Below are 13,846 nucleotides of genomic sequence, written 5' to 3' on the forward strand. Positions count from 1 at the left end.
AAAGTGAAATTTCACGAGGGTTAGGACCTTTCTCATAGCCTCCACATTAACGTTTTAAAGTGTGAAATGATTTAACGCGTCCAGTTCGGTAGAAAAGTTTCATGCACGATTGACTCTTCAGATGCCACTTTGACATCCCCTGAATGATATCGCCTAAAAAATTATTAAGCGTACAGGCTTTAACGGTATCGCAAAAATAATGGAAATATTTCCTTCTTGTTAATTCAAGAGGGAGGGAGAAATGTTAACACATTCGCGACCGGTGACATGAATTCACGTCTTTTCAAGTTCCATTCCTGGTTGCCGCTGACGTGAATCCATAACGATACACGATACAAGTTTGCGGCAACCAGTTTCAGAATGTCATTATTTTCCCCGGTACTCGATATTTGAAACGGATAAAATTTGCCGGTCGCGAATGTGTTAACGCACTGTTTCCCCGAGTAAGGGGATTCCAGATGATGCTTCGGTGAGTGTCCTGTTCTTCGTGGAGGGGTTCATAGACAAGCATTCGCATAGTGGATGGAGGATGTCTCGATGCATTTTCCGCACTGCCTCCTGCTCGCGACAGCGGTCCGCAGGACACCTTACATATTAAGGACTACAGCTCTCACATTCCGTGCGATGTGATCCTACTCGAGAGCCACGTTATCAGCCCGATAAGAACGGGCGGCTCGTTAGACTGAAAGCAAAAAACCTCCTGCGAAAAATACGAGCGACGATACATTAAGACCGGTAGATTTGCGGAAGACTGAAGGAATAAAGATCGTTAGCGATACTCGATGCCGATGCGAAGATCAAGTCGAGAAATAGCTTTCCATTTAAATTAGAGGTATTGATTTTCTACTCTACATTCCGCGTCAACCCGAGTAGCCTCGGAGGGTTGATCCGAGCGTATAGAATGTGTGAAAAGGTTCTCGACTATTTGATCCTTCTCGCCTTAAGTTAAGGTGATGCGAAAGTGACGTCAATGAGGTCTCGTTTATGAATCTTTTCTCCAAATTGGGGATACCGTATCGTGTCAAACCTGACAATGTCATTGCGGAGACTGTAAAGGAGGTCCTGGCACCCGGGAAACTTCAATTTCAAGGAAATTTCTTTAGAGATACTTTCGACATTTTTTTCCTGAACAATGAAATTTCCTGGAGCTTCAGGACCTAACTTAAAGCCTCCGTATTCACGTTGTAATGTTTCAAACGATTCGGTACACCCTGTTAGGAGATAAGTTTAATGACTCCTTGGATCCCACTCTCGCATCCCCTTAAATCGAACGATCGTCCTTTTCATGACGTTCTTGCGTTTCGAATCGATTCTTCGCTAACTCTCCGTGACTCTAGCTTTAGTGCAGCCGATGCATCCTGCAGCGATGCGATTCAGTGTCCCGCAAATCGACGTGGCTCCGTTCTCATGTACATCATTCTCTATTCGCGACGATCGACATTCCTACCGATTCCATTCTACGGCTACCTTTTCCGTCTCGTTTCCCGCGACACGTTTATTTAATTTATCCTCGACTCTGTCGACGTATATATGTGTATATGTGCTGGCTCGCCCATTTAGAATCGCACACGCCGTGTGTAGGGATCCTTCACTTAGGCGTTCCTCTCTTCTACTTTCTTTTGTAACGACATTTCCATCCACGGACTAGTATAAGGAGATTCCAACGCCAAATGTATCGAAATCCTCCCCACTTTAGGGGTCCAGGATGTTCGGATCCTTTTTTTAATCTAGGGCTGAGAGCGCCCCCTCGATGAGATTTTGCAATTAAAAGTTATCGTCTGCCAGCGGGCCCGTTAGTCTTTATTGCGTTAAAAAAAGAGAAACATCAAATTCTATGTATCAATCCCGGATTATCGTATCACTTTGCGTACCTTAATTGCAAAATGAAATGTATTTTAGGTGATTTACGTCGATAGGTGATGCTTCGGTGACGTAGATTGGAGTTCCCGTATTCTCCGCGAGTGGCGCTCGCATTGCTAGATAAGCGAAAATCGGAGATCGTGGGTCCTGATATTGGGGCCTTCCACTTTCTGTGGAACCGGAATGCGTTATCTCTCCTTATACTACTTCATGTTTCCATATTCGCGTCAGGTCATTGAGAGCGTGGAAAAGAAAATAAGCGACGTGGGCTTTGAGAATTTCGCGCGCATCTTTATAGGGGGAGATTTGTACAGTAGCAGTCCAGTATAGGTGAAAATTGTTGAAAGAACGATCATCTCTCCGTTCGGCACACCTTGTACAGCGGTTATCATTGTATTTGTTTCCTTGGGCTACGTTTTTTATACTCTAGTGCTGTAAATTCGAACACTTCCGCTTCTGTGAAGATTGAGAGCGACCATTGGAAGAGCGCGCCCTTCTGCGTATCGTCTCGAGAAACTGGGAGATTATGGATTCCTCGATTATTCGGGAGAAAAGAAAGAAAGGAAGGAAAAATTGGATCAATTTTCATGTGATACAAAAGAGGCAAGACTGATGTTAGAGAGATTATACACTGTAGGTACGAGAGGACAACTCTTACACTAGCGATTGCGTATGATTTGCAGTTATTAATTCTGGATCGATGGAGACGATTTCCGATTATGTATGGATTTCTAATTGATAGCTGGGTTATATTCAACTTCGGGAATATGACATTGGAAATACAAACAGCAATGATTAAGATCGCAACATATAGTGGATTCGGGAGAAGGGCAGGAATCGTATGCGAATATGAATGACAATAGTTGTAATACGACTCCGGCACATAGCGATTGATCATTGCTAGGAGTTTTTCTTTTTTCTTTTTTTCTTTTTTTTAATTTAATCTTAAGCACGCTCGAGGTTTACTTAATTAATTTATATTATTTCGCCAATTCACGAGGACCACGATACAAGCAATATTCAGGGGGGGAAAGTATCGCGAATTCGAAAAAAAAATATATCTTTTCCGTAAGCATATCCGATGGCACCGTCGAATTCATATTAATTAATTAAACGTGGAATTCATATTAATTAATATCTAAGGAGCTCGGATCTCCCAGTTTTGATATTAAAGAAAGTCTCCCGGTACTCTCTCCAAGCTCTCAATTTCTACCGGAAGTTGACGAAAGGTTTGCAAGTGCAGCGCTTACGGCCGATCTCTGGGAGGCGACACCATTTTTTACATGTAAAACTGCAACTCGGACGAGATGCGTAAAATATGTGCGTTTACAAAGGAATAATGATAATATTAATAATTGTACATGGACCAGCTCGTACGAGTGCCGTAATCATCATTGCCTCCGAGACCGCGACTTTTTAACACTGACGGGTTTAATTAACTTAATTAAATGAATTAACGTGCATGCGTGTACATTGGGAATTAATGGACTGCACAAGGTGTGACGCGTTTACAAGCCATACTAGGTTCACGAGACTTCGTATATACATAATCGATGTTGTATATATATATACATTACACGTAATTACTCTAAACACGCGGGGGGCATAACGCTCTCGATTCTTACATTCCCCTTAGACCTTAAGTAAGACGTATTAACGGCGAAAGCGAGAAAGGAAATGAAAAAAAAAGAAGAAGAAGAAGAAGCAAAGCGACCGAGAGGACACCTCGGTTACTTCTTCGAAGAGTAATTTTTAATTAATTAACGACGACTAACGTCCTCTTGTTTCTTTGTACTTAGAGACGAATCAAAACGCGTATGAACGCATAACCCAGCGCTATGTATTCCCCTCGAATCAAAAGCCGCCAGTTTTATTTTAGCAGTTACGGTCGCCGAACTTGACGACTTTAATGACCTTACTCCTTTTTTCTCTCTCTCTCTTTTTTTTTTCCTTTTTTTTTCTCCCCACGTTACTCTTTCCTTCTTAACTCCGTTGCTCTTTCGAATGGAACTTAAGGTTTCGCGACTGCTTGCGTTCACCCGAAGGAAATGACCATCAGTATTGTAGGATACACCGCAATGTACATACATAGGATGTATAACAGTCACAAGTATGGAGACAATGCTATGGTCTTCGAGGAGTATTTATTTCGTGGTTCGTCGACGTCGCCGGTGTATTATACATATANCGCCATTATACATAGGCGCGACCGCGGTACATATATACGAGCCGAGGTAGCTTTTTCACGAAATACCATTTGTTATTAATTTCCGTGGCCCAAAGCCCTTTTTTATATCGTCAAACGAGGAATCACCGTCATTCGCCCCTTTTAGCGAGGAGATCGCTCGCTTGATGGTACTTGGAAAATACTCACGTGGACGCGATCCGTTCTTGTTGATCGTCGAGCGACTCGGGTGTGCACTAAGATCACCGATTAAATCCTCCTTGAAAATAATTATTAATAGTAATTAATCGATGCTTTGCAAAGCGAGTACGCATTTGAAGCTTTCGACGGGCACAGAGAAGGTGTATATCCGGCCGGCGAGTCGGGTCTTCATTTTACGTTAACAATTGTTAACGTCACACAATACGTCGTGCAATACAACGTACCTCGTACGTCGTATTGTACGTACAATGGCGGACATGAATGCCTCCCCTGCAGATACGGCATCGCCTGTGCAGGATGGGAGGGCATTGATGTCTCCCAGAGTACAGTGGCGGATATGAATGCCTCCCCTGCAGATACGGCATCGCCTGTGCAGGATGGGAGGGCATTGATGTCTCCCAGTGTACGTCGCGTTGTAACAATTGCATTGTCGAGAGAAACGGGGACGCCGTTGCAACGAGGAATTACAGCTTGCGACGGAATTTCCAATTTGTTTATTAGGATCTTTCGCCAATTTAAGGTTTAAATGGCGCTCTTGTCGCGTTCCTCCTAACTCGCGCATACATCTTAAACATTGTAAAACGCAGACCGGATTGTTAGCTGATAGACAAAATTATGGAAGAAGCTTCCTTTGTCGCGTACGTCGGTGTATAATTTGTTGAACACGTAGACGGGATTGTTGGCTGGTAGAAAAATTATGAAAGAAGCTTCCTTTTGTCGCGTACGTCGGTGTATTATTTTATTAAACGACTTTTGTTGTCACGGCCGGATACCGTACTCTTCTGTGCTACCGGAAGACGTTCCGCGGTGCTAATTTCACGTACTTAAATTAAAGATAAGGTGCGCGAGAAATGATTCGAAATGCTTCCAAATTTATCGAAAAATGGGAGAAGGGTGGGCGGGAANTATATATGTAGATTACATTTTGTCTAGCCTAACTAAGAGAATGATCCCACACTCTGTCTTTTATTTAATATCATTCTATTAATGTAACGGGTAGACCTCGACCGAGTGAAGATCGGCAAAGAAGAGAAGGGGGAAAAAGAAGAAAAGTGAGAGAATGAGAGAATAAAAATAAATAATCAATTTTCTATGGCATCGTCGTACCATGAATCGCATACTCAAAATCCGAGATAATCGGCCCGAGGCTGGGGAAACTAGATATGTATGTAGGCATTTCTAACAAAGTCTATTTAGCTAATAAATTATTTACTGCAGGGTGTTGCAACTCGGATGACGCATTCGTTACTTGCGCGCTATCTCATTACCAACTTCTAGTGACGTATAGACGTTCGGTATCACTGAGAAAACAATTTATTTAATCCAAATACAGAGATATGTTAAAACAGGTTTAATTAAAGCAAAAGAATCAATCATCAATGAACAAAAGGTTTATTTGATTTCAGTGGATGAGAAATTGTCACGTCCTTAAGTTAAATACATTATTTGTTTCGACGTAACTGTCTTCATTGATATCAATAATTTTCCTTTTTTCTTTTTTTTTTAATCAATCATCTTGTATTTTAATTAAAAAAAAAATGATTTATTCGATTCCAAGAAATAGATTCAGAGGTGCCGCCAGGTCCTTCGGGATAAATAATCTCGTAGGAATACTTCAATGGGCTGAAATAATTACAGTCTGTGATATGAATTGCATCACGTGAAATTGGGTGAAAAAGTTATAACAACGTTCTTTAATCGGACGTTCGTTAACACGGAGAGTCTCTTCTTCTCTTAGAATATTCGTTTATAATGAAACATTTATTATATTCAAATCAAGCAGATAATGAAACGATAATGAAACGTTTGTTCACCTCAAATATAATCATTAATTTTTTTATTGAACGAAACATTCATTCAATTCGAAGCAGGGGAATAATATGATTATATCAAAGAGATATCAAACAGATATGTTTTACTCAAATGCATACTTATTAGACTCTGTAAAAAAGGAAAAATAAGTAAGACTCGCTCAAACATATTTGTTTGATGGAAATGAAATCGTTTTCTCAGGGTATACGCACGATCCGTACTCTAAGTGCACGAAACCGGCAGTCGTTACATCCTCTGTACACTGGGAGACATCAATGCCCTCCCATCCTGCACAGGCGATGTCGTATCTGCAGGGGAGGCATTCATGTCCACATTGTACATTGGGAGACATCAATGCCCTCCCATCCTGCACAGGCGATGTCGTATCTGCAGGGGAGACATACATGTCCGCCATTATACATAGGCGCGACCGCGGTACATATATACGAGCCGAGGTAGCTTTTTCACGAAATACCATTTGTTATTAATTTCCGTGGCCCAAAGTATGTCCAATCGATCGTCGCGTTGCGTTCAATTAAGACCAAAGATGGGAAATCATCAATGTCCGATTTTCAGTACAGGTGGACCTGAGAATGACAAATGTACTCTTCCTGATAGGAACGATAATCCATAACTTAAGAAAATGTTCCAAGCATCCTTAGCCGCTAAATGACGTGCAATACCGTAGAGAAGTAATTAGGATACTGGTTACGGAGAATGTACAGGAAGGTACGTATCCTACATTAAAATCGTCCTCGATATGACTTCGCGTTGACCCTGCTTATTTTTATCGTCTTAGGACGATTTGTAGTCTCTCATATAATGCTTACAGAGTAAACAATCTCTCATTCCAATAGGAGACCGAAGAAGTACCTCGAGCTTGCCTTTGCGTGCACTGAGAGTAACCACTCTACGTCAGTATTTCTTTCTCTTTTTTTCTTTCCTTGGTAAAATAGCGTAAGACTTAGCGAGAAAGGTATCCCAGGTCGATCTCTCCGATTTCATTTCTTTTATAATATGTTACAGTAGACTAAAAACTAAGCGACACGTGTTTCTTTTTTCATCTGCCATTAAACACTTTAAGGGGGTGAGACCACCATCCAAAGTAAGGCATGTCCATGGGCAATTTGGCAGTTTCACCCACAAGAACATATTTTTTAACCAATTCAATTGGAAAGCTTCTCATAACGAGAAATGAAAAATATAATTTTTTCAATTAAAAAAAAGAAATTAAGGGGTGAGCCACCCCTCACAGGCCTTATTTTGGATAGTGGTTTCACCCCCTTAAAGTATTTAATGGCAGATAAAAAAAAATACGGGTCGCTTAGTTTTTAGTCCACTATAACATATTATAAAAGAAATGAAATCGGAGAGATCGTCCCCTGGGATGCCTTCCTTGTTAGCAAGGCGTCGATAACGAGTTCTCGGCGCTTCTCGTTGGTTCGCAACCGGGATAGATATTTCGGTCGGATCAACCGGATGAATATATTAAAACTACATTTCCATCGACTCGTTAGGAGCTAAGAGTAATTGTAAGCTGCTAAGTGCAATGTGTTCCACGTATTTAAGCGAACAAAGTGACTGCTTCGGTAAGCGCCTTAAATTACGGGATGCGAGATATCATTCCTCCGCGTAGATACTCGTCCAGGATGCGAGCGAGGGACTCTGTATATTAAATAGAAGATCGAGTACACCCGCGTCGCCGTCGAGTACGCGTAATCGATCAATCGTAATTAATCGAGCCGAGGTCTTCGGAGCGCGTCCCTTGCGATGCCCCGGTTTTATTTCCTTATCCGGAATCACCGAGTCGGTGATCCGCACTCGTCGACGATGCTTCGGCATCCTTAGCGATGGGTCGGCCTTTTTCATCTAGAACGAGGGGAAATTCAATTAGCCATTGTTTCGTAGAAAGGGGAAGACCGCAATACCTTTGTACTCCGTTAGGTTTCTTTGATACCGGCAGCTTTAAAACTGGGTGTACACCCCGATGGGAGAGGAAAGTGTTACTACGCTGTCTGACCTGCACTAAAAGTTGTATTTTTCCAAGTATTGTACATTACTTTATAANGTAATACTAAAGCGTTACGTAGCGTAGGTGACGCGTTATTATTAATAAACCGTTTTGAAGAATGTGCGAAAAAGGGACTTACCTTTGATTATTCCGGAGTTGGGCGTTTCAACTTTTTTTTTTATAAACAACCACGTCGAATGGAATCGGTGGAGTTAATCGGGATGATTTTTCTTAAACCTCTGGTTTGAGAAGATCGGGCCTGGCATAATAGTATTTGGTAATTATCAAAGTCTTTGAAATTTGGGGTATTTCTTTGGAAGAATGTTGTTAATAAGATCCTTTTCTTTTATACTTTCCGTGTTGGTTTACCCAGTGGATCACGTTGTCGAGTAGAAGAGGGTGAAACAGGTGTTTATAAACATTCCATAGTGATTTAGTTGTAATTGACAGTTCTGCAGGTCCACGTGGATAGTGACAGATTTGCAGAGTGTCACGTGGACGAATCGCGTACCTACAAAGCTTCACACATTTCGACTCAGGTGTCGCAACAATCGCTCCGGGTTTTTTTTTTCAATTTTTTTTAAACGAGCTTTTCGAGCAGGGGAAATAGCTTTTCACGGTATTAAATAACTGGACTACGTTTTAATAAACAACCGTGACATCTATTACTTTTTACAGGTCTGTATGTACGACTTTTATACATTTATTGGCGCTACGGAAGAGTCGCGTTAGCAATAAGCTCACTCTTAAACATTACACGATTTTCATATATTACAGTTGAATTGTAACACGAAACGGAGCAGTATTCACTATGGCATTAAGTTCTTCATCGTAAGTAGACCATTAAGTTATAAGTTATTTGCGAGTCTCACTAGATAGTCTGAATATCGCAGATTCGATGATCCGCGATACGAATGCAAACTTAATCAGCATTGATTGCGAAAAACTTGATACCTCGACACGTGAATACCCTTAGAAAATGTAATGTCTCTAAACGTCGCCTTGCGACGAATTAATCGCACTTTTCACGACGAACCAATTGCAGGGAAACGTACTGAGCTAGCCTACTTTTTGGGACATACTTGAACGTAAAAGTTTACTGTCTTATGACAATTTTCCTAAAACTTGTCAGGGATACATAATCATTTCAAATGAATATTACTTACACAGCTTTCTCCAGTTGTTACCTTATTTTTAAGTGATGGTCATAGTACGCTTAAGAGACTTTGTTTTTAACTGCGATTCGCGTAGCGAGTGAATATATGTGTGAGAAATTATGAACTACCAAGTACACCAGTCCTAAGTATAAGATTATGGCAATCGTGAGGAAAAGATCGAACACCGCCGGCTTCACGCTGTAATCAAAGAGTACATTGATTACAACAAATGCAGATATTGAATCGGTTAATAATTTTCTTTAAAAAAAGAAGAACACAATACCTGTATACGTTAAGAGTGGCTTTTGACACATCGTAGAATACAAATTCAGGGTCCCGCTTGTCAGGACTGTGAAGCGTGACTTTAACATCTCCAAGGTATTTTGTCATTGCGTCCTTGAGGGTATTGACTAAAGGATTTTGCTTATCCGCTAAAAGCGACGCCGCCCTTGGTTGGGATGCCAAGTAATTGAGCCACAGTGTTAACGAGTCTTTAGAAACTCCCTAATGAAAATGAATTAAAATTTTGACCGGTCATTAAATCATCAGATATATTTGTTTAGCAATGTCAGATATATTTGTACGTACCAATGCTTCGGAGAAAATTTGGCTGGAGCTTAAATTATATATATGTCGTGCTAGAGCTTCCGCTACCACTTGTGTATGCTTATACAATGTATTTACTTGGCCGTTTCTCATAACATCTAGAATTGTAGTTCTGGCAGGATCTTCATGCCTGTTTATCGTTGACAAGGTCGCAGCTGGTAGTCTCCGAATGCTGTACCTTTCGTGCTCCCAAGCCAGCGTCTCCTCAGCGAGATTAATTTTTTTATGAACACCTTCAACATGTACATTACCTACAGAATCCGAAACAGCCTTTAGCTCTCTGTAAAAGAGTCCACCAAACGAATTTTCTTTAGGTGGCTTCGATACATGTACGTATAAACTATTGCCTGTTGATACGGTATCCACACAAATTACGTATGAAGCATCCTGAAATATTTGTTTTGTTTCATTACCTAACACATATATTTGTAAATGTCATGAATACCTTGAAAATGTGTTACGGCGACTAAATGCTACACTTACTTGAATAATTGATCCCTCAAGGCCATCGAGTTGATCTTCTAACCATTTTTTGCTACCTTGATAATTCAATTTGCCGGCTCCAGTTATCAGAAACACGAGATTATATTTTGGTCTAGAGCGACTCATGGAATACAAGACGGAGAATAATCTTGCTAATTCTAACAACATTACTACGCCTGAAGCATTGCTGTCTGCGCCAAACGACAGTTCCTAAGTAATAAATTAGTATATTTACTATGGAATTAATAGTGAAATACTTTTTATCTACAGCAACCCAAAGAAATAATCCATGAATTATAATATTACCGGAGCTACTCCTGCACTATCGTAATGCGCAACTAGGGCAATCGTTGGTAATTTTTCTTCTGCTCCTGTTCCAGTAAGTTTTCCTTGGAGCGTTGCAACTTTTACATCAGTTTTAGGTGTAGCCTGACCTGATGCGACCACTGCTTGATATCCACTGGCCGAAATTGAGCTGAATATAGCTTCTGCTGCCGAACCAGACTTATCGTCGGTAAAAAAGCTGTTTTCGATGTTATCTAGAATTTGCTGAAGCTCTGGATTCCATTGCGCAAAGTACACAGGAATCATGCATTCTGACCCGAACATCATAGATTCCTCCAAGGCCATGAATTGCTTGAAAATGTAAGCCACATTTAATTCAAGTGTTCTCAAGATATACATAGGTAATAGCAGGTCTGATTATTGTGAATCTACCTATCTATATAATCAATCATTTATTATATTACCTGCTTCTCCTCCTCTGTTAAGCGATCCATTTTCTCGGGCAGAATGACTACCAATGCCCCAGCCTTACTCTTAATCAATTGATAGAGATCGGCCGTTAGATCTAAAGCTCTAGCAACGACACAGTGTCTAGACGTTACCCATCCAACGAGCGACCTCGCCTCCAGAGAGACAGGAGCGTTTCGGCATCCTACAAGAGGATTTCAAACATTAGTATTAATTATTAAACTATAGGCAATAAATACAATCAAGTGGACAAAATAACCAATGTTAATTAAATATTAAATACCATGTGGAACGCCATGCAAGTCATACTGGTACATCCGATACACGGGAAATTCATGGGAAGCAGCTACGGGATTAGCTGGTGCTATTATAATGAATATCGGTAAAACTATTAACAGGTAATACGGTAAATAACTCCGACACAGTTCTGCAAAACCATCGCACTCCTCTAACCACATGTTCCACAGGAGTTCGTGTCAGAAAAACGGAAAAATAGCCGCAATTTTCCGTCAATAGATTCCCGAAGAACGAATCTCGTGACGTCACATGTGCAGTCACGTCATGGTGGAGGAAGACAAGGTATTTCTACAAGTAGAGATAAGTTGGGAGATTGTTTGCGGGCAGAGTCACGCGATCGCTTCCTGTGCTGCCCCCTGATGGTTGGTGTGGGCCAGGGTTGGGTAATTCCCCATTTCTCGAGGTTTTTTACGCATATTACGAAACAACGTAGTTTACCGGAGACAATCGTAAAAAAACATTAAATTACGTTTCCAATATGAAGAATGCCGCAGATGGTCGATATACGACTTCTGCTAGGTTATAAACGTCTTTTACCGCACATATAAACACATAAAAATTGTAAATAAATAATAAATAAATAATAAATCAATAATAAATAAATAATAAATAAATAATAAATCAATAATAAATAAATAATAAATAAACAATAAATAAATAATTAAATAAATAATAAATAAGTAACTAAATAATATAAATAATTAATAATTAAAGAATGAGTTATCCCTATATATCGCGATCAAGCTCCCGGATTGGACGAGGCCGGGCCCAATCCGGGAGCAGGGTCTGACCAGCGGTCGCGACCCGTGTCGCTGGACCGGCAGTTGCTCCGGATAAGCCGCCGCGATAAGACGCCGCGATCAATTTAGAGAATGACGAGGAACGAATTACGTGCTACGTTACAAATTCAAACCAACATGGCGTGGAATATTTCTCAACAACTGGCGGCATTCTCGTTTGTTACGAGATTCAGGGGAGGTTTCGTAAATACTGCGGGGTGCATGCGCAATTTTCGTGCCGACACGCGGAAAAATCGAAGTCAAGACGGTCAAGGCGACACAGTGATCACGGGTCGCGAGTGCCAAGGATTAATTATCGTTCAATGAAGCAAGAGGAAGCGGATGCAATTGATGGATTGGATGCAGCGGCCGCAGCGAATGCAGCGGATGCAGCGGATGCAGTGTAAGCAGCGAAAGCAACGTAAGCGGACACAAAGGAGAAATGCAGTCAGAGCCAACTTCGAAGGGAGGCAGATGGAGAGGAGGCCAGAAACCCCAGGTCTCTGCGGAGGGATCTCCTGGGGGAGTACCGCCAGAAAAAGACGAGAATCGTCCCGTTGGTAAGTCTCAACATTTCCTTCCTCCGACCCCTTCATGTCGCAGGACGAAAGGTCCGTACCGGCACGGGGGTCGGTTGTATGTTATGATTTGTTTGAGGGACCACGAGTCGACGGGATGACCTCTCGCCGACTCGCGATTGGCCGCGTGGAATTTGTTTATTTCTTGTATGTTGATTTAGATTAGGAATAGCTTTCTCCTGGGTCCGCGGTAGATTACGTTTCGTGTTTTTTTTTATCACGCGCCGGGAAGTCGGACGACCCTCCGACTTCGAGGCCACCGGTTTCGCGATATTTCTGCGGATGATCTTAAAAAGACTTGGGAGGAGGATTTCGCGAGGAGCCGACCTCGAGTCGAGGTGGCACTTCGATGTGCCTCCGAATCGGTTTAGAACCGCCGCCTCGACGAGGGGAACGTTTCAGGATTTTCAGCTGTATTCGGCCAAGCCTTCCACTACCCTGGGGCCGTAGTGCGTGCTGGGCTTGGCCTTTCTTTCTTGGAAAAATTATGAAATATCGATATCGAGTAGAGTCAGTAGCTCGTTTCAACGATGAATAAATTAATCAGCTTAGGATTTTTTCAGCCTCTACGACGGTAGGTGCCTTTTCTTGTGGCCGCGTTCTTTGCTGGCCCCCACCCGTCGTCTCCTCCAGGAGCGAGTCGATCGGGTCGGGGCCAGGAGACGTGGTAAACCGAAACTTCGCGAATCCCTTCAATTGCCATCCGCGTTTCGATTCCGTGAACAAGGTTAATTTTTCATTCATTCAACTGGCGATGGCAATCGGAACGTATGAGTGTGAGAACTGAGCTCGGGGGTCGGAGGCATCCCGGGATGCTGTCCCTAGGATTAGGCTTTTTGTCCCCGGGCGGAATGAGAGAGAACCGTGGAGTGAGTGTGTTGGAACGAATGTGTTTTTTCTTTTAGATATAGCTAGGGAGGTAGGTCAGTTGTCTTGAGTGAATGTTTAGATGTAAGCAGGCAGGGCCAGGGCGAGATCTCTTCCTGGGGGTTTGGGAGGAGATCCTGAACCTGGGGTAATTTTCCATCGTCCGCGCTTCCGGAAGCGCGGAGGATGTCCACCCTGTGATATATCCGCGATTGTAACAATTTTCTTTCAGGAATAAAATTAATTAGACCGCGCTT

At 41.9% G+C, this 13,846-nt stretch overlaps 1 protein-coding gene across 1 annotated transcript; it reads right to left on the reverse strand.

Annotated features, from left to right (window-relative positions):
- Positions 1 to 8,709: 8,709 nt before the first annotated feature.
- Positions 8,710 to 11,633, reverse strand: LOC105700124 (nicalin). The gene is made up of 7 exons (XM_012425733.1): positions 11,352 to 11,633; positions 11,065 to 11,252; positions 10,622 to 10,951; positions 10,316 to 10,525; positions 9,815 to 10,219; positions 9,510 to 9,730; positions 8,710 to 9,424 (listed from the first exon to the last, which is right to left on the reverse strand). Exons 1-7 carry the CDS (start codon positions 11,524 to 11,526, stop codon positions 9,286 to 9,288), a joined length of 1,668 nt encoding a protein of 555 aa, XP_012281156.1. The 5' UTR covers positions 11,527 to 11,633; the 3' UTR covers positions 8,710 to 9,285.
- Positions 11,634 to 13,846: the final 2,213 nt, after the last annotated feature.

The sequence above is a fragment of the Orussus abietinus genome, unplaced genomic scaffold (assembly GCF_000612105.2).
Source record: "Orussus abietinus isolate OABI.00-Male unplaced genomic scaffold, Oabi_2.0 scaffold230, whole genome shotgun sequence".
Lineage (NCBI taxonomy): Eukaryota > Metazoa > Arthropoda > Insecta > Hymenoptera > Orussidae > Orussus > Orussus abietinus.

Coding starts and splice junctions, on each gene's coding strand:
- LOC105700124 (XM_012425733.1), bottom strand. CDS start 11,526: ATGTGGTTAGAGGAGTGCGATGGTTTTGCAGAACTGTGTCGGAGTTAT. Junction 10,526..10,621: donor ATAGTGCAGGAGTAGCTCCG/GTAATATTATAA, acceptor TTTATTACTTAG/GAACTGTCGTTTGGCGCAGA. Junction 9,425..9,509: donor GCCACTCTTAACGTATACAG/GTATTGTGTTCT, acceptor CTTTGATTACAG/CGTGAAGCCGGCGGTGTTCG.